We start from the raw sequence: 8,030 nt of genomic DNA, 5'->3' as shown, positions 1-8,030 counted from the left end.
TAGTAGTTTACGATATAAGTATGTATTTTAACAAAAGAAAGTATCTATAATTTCATTTTACATTTCAGTGCCTCGTATATCTTTTTTGGATAAATATTATTTTGTACAGCTTTGCGATGCTAGTCTCGACCTGTGGAATTTTTTGGTGAGTAGATAAGTGATTTTAACAGCACTTTAAGTATGATCGTTCTTATACGAGGATTCTGGTCCATTGTAAATTTAACGAGAACTAATTTTACGTTAACGAGGAAATGATACTAATTAACAATGGCAAAGACGGTGAATTACATAGGATTCTATAATTTCCTCAAGAACATTGAAAACACTAAACACAATTTCTGCTTGACAAAAGTTATTTACATATGTACAGTGAGATGTGTGATAAAATATATGGCGATCATCTAGCTTTATATGTATATATATGTATATTTAAAGCTACAATCGATTTTGTAAGACGTAATCTAAGAATGTAAGGCTTTTTTCTTATTCGTTCGAAGACATAGTATCTAAACAGTGCAAATTTTACTATCATTTTTTTCATATTTTATACTTTGATATTTCCGTAATAAAGCATCGATCTCTTAACGATAAAAGAAATTCGATGGGCGTACGTTGCAATTCGTTTTCATAAATTTTTAATACTTTCGTCATAAAATATTCAAACGTTAGTACTTATTACTTATTCGTATGAAGATTCAAATACACATTGCGTTGCGTCTCGCTTCCGGTTTAAGTATAAGGAGCTTGTAGAATGTTCGATTTTCAGTTCCTGATTGATTTTCATTTCTTTGATCTCTCGCTAGAACGTCAACACGTTGATTGCCACGCGAATTTTACATATTTTATCTGAAATGTACTATACCACAACATTAGTTTTTACAAAATATTACATCGTATTTGTGCACTTTATTCAGATAATTAGAGTGCGGATTTTTATGCATCTATAGAAAATTTGAAAGTGGAAAATTGTGCAGAATATACATGATATGAAAAAATATATGAAATATCCAAAGTATAATGCAGGGGTAAAGCAACTTTTTACCGAATCTGTATTTTATTTATTTTTGTAATTATATTCATATTTATATTCGTATTTATTATTGTAATTATATTCATATATGAATCTTTTATATGACTTTAAAAATATGAATTTGTGTTAAATTCCGGATTTTACTGATAATATTATCTGTTATTTACGTCGTTGAAAATCTTTTCCACGAAATTTATATTATTTTAAGCATTCTAAAATATTTAGTAAAACGTGTGTCATCGATGACCACCGTGGCAATCAATGTGTTAAACAAACTATAGCCTTTGATAAAAAATTTTTATCTGGAAATTTTAGAACTTTTAATTATCCGCGCTTATGATTGGTACACGCATCCTTGAAGTTAGTTGCATTGAATGGTCCGAAATAATCGTCGTGAAGTTGTCTGATGATCGTCTCAATCGGGCACAATTTTGAATCTCGCCGCGTTTTTTCCACTTCATTGCGCTCGATGTAGCTGACACTGTAAAAATTTGCATTTCTACAGAACGGAATTTTTTGGGTGAAATCTTTTCCATTGATCACCACCCGGAAGTAGAAATCACTGGCTACGTGGTTTTCGTTCTTCGGATTTATCCGATAGACCTCGATTACGAAGCGGGAAGCATAATGTGGCATAGTCAACTTGTCAGAAAAGATTCCAAGAGCGGTTGCGAGGTATTCCAGTGTTTTATCATGGCCAGAGTATAAAACTATTTTAGGTTTGGCCTCGGAGATAATTCGTAGCATGTAGGAAACGATATTTCGAAGTAGTCCATAAGCTCTTAGCAATCCATATTTTCTACGGCTACTGCTCTTTGCCACTTGTTTAGACTCCCATTCTGTATAAGTGAACAAACCTGTTACGTGTTCAGTCTTCACACAAACCCTCTGAGTGTTAAAATCTATGCAGGGCAAGGAAGCACCATGGCAGATGTATGTTAACAATGCATCCTTCAAAGTATTTGGATCTGTCATTTGGGCTTGATCAGGGATCTCGAAGACTGCATTGGAAGCCTGTCGTATAAGCTCAGCCACCGCTGGATGAGATTTCAAATGATCAGACATTTCCTGTAACAAGAAACATTGTGTTAAGAAGACTCAATGTTAACTTCATAATAGAGGTTAAAATTTAATTACTTTTAGGTGTTGTTTGAAGAATTTTTCAGCGGCGGGACACGCACAGTCTGTGTTACAAAAAGCATAGCTTTGACTTTCTTGCATAGTTATTTTGGCTAGATTTTGGAAACCATCTGTCTCTAGTAGGGCATAGAGTAAAGCAACTGCACTTTGGACTGTTCTTCGATACCTAGTGCTATACACAACAATGTCTTTGCTAGATATAGAACCATTTCCCAGATTCAATTTGTGATAATAAGCATTTCTAAGTACGATTCCAGTTTTTAACAATTGTCCAATGCCAAGTGTAGTCAATTGACCAATTCTGCAATCTTTAGAGTTGCTGGGCAGCATAGGAAAACCATGGAATGGACCTAAGAATTGTGCCCAAGCAGTTCTGGAGTAGCTGGAGACATTTTGCAAGAAGTTCACATAGTTCTGGTATAAACTTTCTAATTCAGGTATGGAATTAAAATCTCCACCGCAATTTACTATGCTTATATTTCTAATGTGCGCCAAAGGACCCCTGTCTCCATGCCGAACAAATACTAAAATCCCTCCCAATGTCAAATTCCCATCCAATTTTCCTAAATATGGAAAAACCACATGATTCTTCCATTGGCTTATTAATTAATGATTACTTAATAATTGTAAAATATTTTGTTTGCTATACCTTCTGTTTCTGCTGTGATATCACTTGGAGGATTACAAAATTGAAATATCTTTTTGGTTCTCATATCGGTTTTCAAATTCCTGGGAAATTCCCTGATGGAAATGTCATTGTCTAGAACTCTGGCTTGCACTGAGCTCTTTTCATCTATTCCAATGTACTTGTACATACCTATATAATTCAACAAAACAGTTTTATTTTAAACAATTGCATTATCTTGGAATCCATATACATGAATATTTATATAAACGATAGGATGGCATTCAATCCGCTTGCTATAAAAAGAAGTAACAAGAAAGAGATCAGATGGCAAAGGGTTCTTTAACCGTGTTTACGTATACGGCTCACAATAAGCCAACGAAGCCGATAATGTGAAATCGCGTATGTGCTAGTTAATCGCATTATTACGTGTGTTTATTTACGAACGCTCACGCTACGATAAAATAATGCATTGTTATCAACGTGCTTTTCAAAGAAGCATTACTTATTATATATTTAAAAGAAACAAATACAATAATAAATAAAAATGAAACCTTCTTACAAAAATAAATATCGAATGCATGGAACAATTAGGATATATGCTGAAAACAGAAAGAAAAAAGATAGAAGTCGAGGAAAAACATATCAGGTTTCTTTAGTTACCAGCAACGAGGAGAAAGATCCACACGCTGAGAATGACATAGCAATAGAAAGCTCGATGCTGGTAAGAAAGTCGGACCATTTCCGCCAACATCCTGCGGCCGATCCTGGACCCAGCCAGGACGTTCCTGAATCTCACGACCTCGACGTCGAGGACGTAGCTGACGGTAACACCAAATCGAACAACCAGAGTAAATCCGGTTCAACGACACTTCTCCAAGCTGCATCCTCTCTTGTCAACGATCCTGCTGCATAATTCTACCCTGATAGCTTTTGGAGAACTCAAAGGGATGAAAATCCCGTGAACTACGTCGTCAAGCGAATTTCTCACGTCCCTCCTCGACACTGGCTCCAACCAGAATACTTCGGTGGATGCAGATGCTGACCTACTCTCTGACATTATCCTTAAACTAATTTTATTTTACTATTAATTATTTGTTTATTTTCGTGATTTATTGCCGTTGAAGGTGTTGAGCTTTTATATTAAATTAATTATCGTTCCTCGTTTACGATTAGTTAACGGACTGCATGTAGATGTAATATTGATGGTTCTCGTTGAGTTTGTTTACGTTTATAATATCATTTTACTATTTCACAGGTTTGTACATTTAATAAGAACTTCCTAACAGATGTGGAAAGTATATCGAGTACCTCCGTACTCACGTTAAATCGCAGCAGGTTAGTATCGAGCGCAGGCGCCTTTCTTTTTCCTCGCAAATCTCTTTACACTTTAATTTTATATACTTTCAGGCTCGTTATCTGCATTGTTTGGACGATTCGATTACGAAAAAAAAAGTTGAAAGAGTCGATGAACGACCCCTTTCCCAGAAGCTCCTTTATCACGAAAATAATTCAAGGAAAATATCTCTTTCGCGCGGAACATTTACCCTTCTTCGATTATTATCACCAAATTTTCATACATATTTACAAATTTGCGTTTTTACAATGATAATAACAATATCGAATTATCATACGTCAAGCGTGGATCAACGAGTTTCGATGACATTTCATGACAACAATCTTCACTTTTTACATCTGAGTCATTTTACTTCAAGAATTAAAGTTTAAAGAGATCACTCACAACGAAGATCGAGCGAAGCTACAACCTTACTAAAACATTTTTCTGCGACTACGACAGGTAAGCCGCGCTCCTTGCGACAGTAGGTTATCGAAGCGCGCTTGCGCGCAATGTGTGCGGCTCAATTGGCCTGGTCTCTGTTTTAAATCCATTTCGATCCGCGGTCGAGAGAGCTGCAAAGAGGTTTGCTTCAACGATGGGAATGCGCGATATTCAACGGTTCATCAAACTGGACTCAGAAAAATATAAAAATCTATGCTAGAAGAAAGAACAAATAACTAACAATTTCACGTACAGTACTTGAAATCTCTTTTTGTTTCTATACTTTAACTTCTTTTCTTAATTTAATTATTCAATATATTTAATTATATTATTTGTATAAATATTATAGTTGGAGGAGAAAAGACACGTAAAAAAAGTTTTTGATATGACGGTCAACATTTGAATTTGATATTTAGAAAATTAAATTTTAATTAAATATCATTAATTACTTTTAACGTCCATTCTAATGTTATACAAATATATTGCAAGAACAAAGTAATTATTTTAGTATATAGTGTTTGTATGAGCATTCGTTAGGTAAATCTTTGTCAAACGCAGATTCTCGGTTAAAAGAGTGAAAATAGGTGAGCTGGGAGCGCAGGCGCTGGTGTATCTATTTCCGATTTCAGGTGTACGTCTGAATCTTGCCTTGCTTATCCTGCAAACATTTTATTGATGCTTTCGAATTAATTTTAATAATCTGTAATGAAATCTCACGCAAACGTGAAATATATGATTTAACGAAGACAAGCTTTACTTTCATCTTCCAATACTTTCGATATTTTAATTCTTTTTATTATGTATTTATAGAGTTTATTTTATTATATGTTATAAAAAAAGAGCAAAGATGTTAGACGACTTTAAGATCCTTATCAGTACTTATTTCTATCCGATATTTTACAGAGGAAGAAGATTAATGTTTTCACGGAAAAGTTTGGAGATTCGTCAACTAAGGAAACAGGTAATAAGTAATATCAGTTAGTTGAACAACTCGAATACTTGATACTCGGATTACTGAATAATTCACCAGTGTATTTCATAGCACTGATCCACTATTTTTGCCATTTCTGGCTATCGAACATCTACCTACAGAGGGTGGGGATGTCTAGGCGGAGGCACTGAATTGATAATCAGTCGGCAGACGGCGTAGACGAAGTTGATTACGGTTCCACGAGGCGAGATACGCGGGTAACTCGAGCTAACTGACATGATATGAGAGCTCGAGACATCAACTATGGACAATCTAGCCATCAGCCTTAAGCAGAATATATTTACGGTAGACGTACGCCACACGTGTGCCCAGCTCCTCCTAGAGCCACAAAATGACGTCAACATCCGTTTCCTCGTTGTCGTTTAGCACACCATACAAAATGTATGTATCAAGATGTTTGTAAGTACAAAAGGTTGGAATTGACTATTTTAATTAGCTAAGTTGAAATAGACAGTATTTATTATAGCTTTATCGAGGTCTAGGATAATAGGGCAATAGGTCTCTAAAAAACTGGCGCAGCAGGCACAAGAATATTATAAAAACACAGTAGAGTTATGGAAAGCTTTACTTTCCATTGCTTGTTCTGCTAGTATTTTTGCAATAATGATGATGAATTATTGTTGAGGATAGATTGCGAAACAGAAAGATTCCCGATTTCTTAATTGAAATCTGGATTGACGCAAGGACACGGAAACTATAGTTGCATAAGGAATCTCGCGTACTCGGCTGTGGAGACAGAGTCACTGAACTAAATTTTCAAGGATTCATGTATGGTAATCGAACAGTATAATGGAACGAAAATTAAACACGAAGAAAAACGCGATAAGATCACATACAATAATAAAAAGTGCCAGTAAGATGGCGAAAGATACAAGGTCGTATGCTATGCTAATAAGATGATCCTTGAGCGATCATTTTATTAATCAAATCAAGCCCTCTGTGGTGACACGTTCGTACAAGTAGAGCGCCATTATACACAATTAAATGCAGAGCATTCCGCAATAGAGGCGCGCATAATCACCGATTGCTTTTCGCGCCATCGTTATGGTGGCAATGATCTTGCCAAGGCTACAAGATCAAGCACGACGATCATCACGACGGATAATAATCGACACAGTTACATTACTGTGAAATTAGATTTCTACCATAGACGAGGTATAGAATAGACATGGCATCTTATTACCTTTATATTAGGTCAAAATAAGGCTTTAATCCTTCTTTGATAGTATGCAATACACATAAACAATTATTTATGAATTTACTTATGAAACAGAAAAAACAACAACTTTTTCACTTTTTTCTATTTGTTAATATATTTGAATTATTGAAATATATTTATTAATAATAGTATGAATAATCAAATGAAATACTATAATGATACTTTTACTAATACCATATTCTATTTAATAATAGATAGGTATACTTGCATAACACAAATTTCCCATTAGATCATAATTTTATTCATAATTGCTAGTGGATATTTCTTTAAATATGTCTTCTATTCATCAATTTAATCAACTGTCATATTTTGTTAAAGATTTGTCACTCCTTTTCCTTCTTTTTGCTTCCTGAAAACATAGTGGTGCTTCAAAAGCCAAGAATGTAAGCATCTTTGAATATTATATGTCAATTATGTAGTTATATTTTGTGAAACAACTAGAACTACGGGCGTAAACACTTTCATTTCTTCTCTAGTATTACATATGTACAATTATTTAATTTATACATCAATTAATAGCAAAGTAAACGATAACAAAGAATTATTTTCGATTAAAGAAATTTCTTTTTTCATTATAATTTTGCTATCAATTCTCAACAACTATTCTAAGTTACTAATTATTAATAATTTTTAATAATAATAACATTTCTATTAAATAGATATATTCATAAAGCATGGTAGGATAATTTTTCGCATTCTTTTCTTCTATTTATTGATATGTTTTAATTACTTATTAATAATATATATATATTAATAACAGTATGAATATTTAAATAATATATCGTAGTGTTACTTTTACTATAGCCTACTTTACTATACTATATTTTATTTAATAATAGATAGGTATAATACACGAAAATTTTCCGTTAAGAGGATAATTTGATTCGCAATTGGAAATGAACATTATCTTAAATATGTTGTTTATTTAACAATTTAATTAATTTGACCATTTGATTAGATTGAATTATCGCGCGCTCATATAGAAGGAAGTCTGTTCCTATTGGCAGAAAATATTGCGAACTCAAACCGAGCGCTCCTATTGGCGGAGGCTATATTAAAGTCTCCACGATTGGTAATTTAGGATTAGTATTGAAATTCGTGGAGCCAGTGTACGTCGCGTCACATCGTCATTATTAGTACCTTAATTTTGATTTTATCATCATTTTTACGCTTCTATCAGCATCATCAAAATAATACGTTTTTATTTATTCACTTATCAATCGTCATTTTTTAGTAAAATTAAGT

At 33.7% G+C, this 8,030-nt stretch overlaps 1 protein-coding gene across 1 annotated transcript; it reads right to left on the bottom strand.

The window, feature by feature from the left end:
• Window positions 1–2: 2 nt before the first annotated feature.
• LOC117242490 (2-phosphoxylose phosphatase 1) lies at window positions 3–4,838 on the bottom strand. The gene is made up of 4 exons (XM_033509202.1): window positions 3,459–4,838; window positions 2,820–2,987; window positions 2,168–2,733; window positions 3–2,098 (listed from the first exon to the last, which is right to left on the bottom strand). Exons 1-4 carry the CDS (start codon window positions 3,547–3,549, stop codon window positions 1,355–1,357), a joined length of 1,569 nt encoding a protein of 522 aa, XP_033365093.1. The 5' UTR covers window positions 3,550–4,838; the 3' UTR covers window positions 3–1,354.
• Between the last annotated feature and the right edge of the window lie 3,192 nt (window positions 4,839–8,030).

This window comes from Bombus vosnesenskii, unplaced genomic scaffold (genome assembly GCF_011952255.1).
Source record: "Bombus vosnesenskii isolate JDL3184/JDL3185 unplaced genomic scaffold, Bvos_JDL3184-5_v1.1 scf7180000016274, whole genome shotgun sequence".
In the NCBI taxonomy this organism is placed as follows: domain Eukaryota; kingdom Metazoa; phylum Arthropoda; class Insecta; order Hymenoptera; family Apidae; genus Bombus; species Bombus vosnesenskii.
Note: the sequence above shows the minus strand (reverse complement) of the source record. Positions and strands in the feature narration are given on the sequence as shown.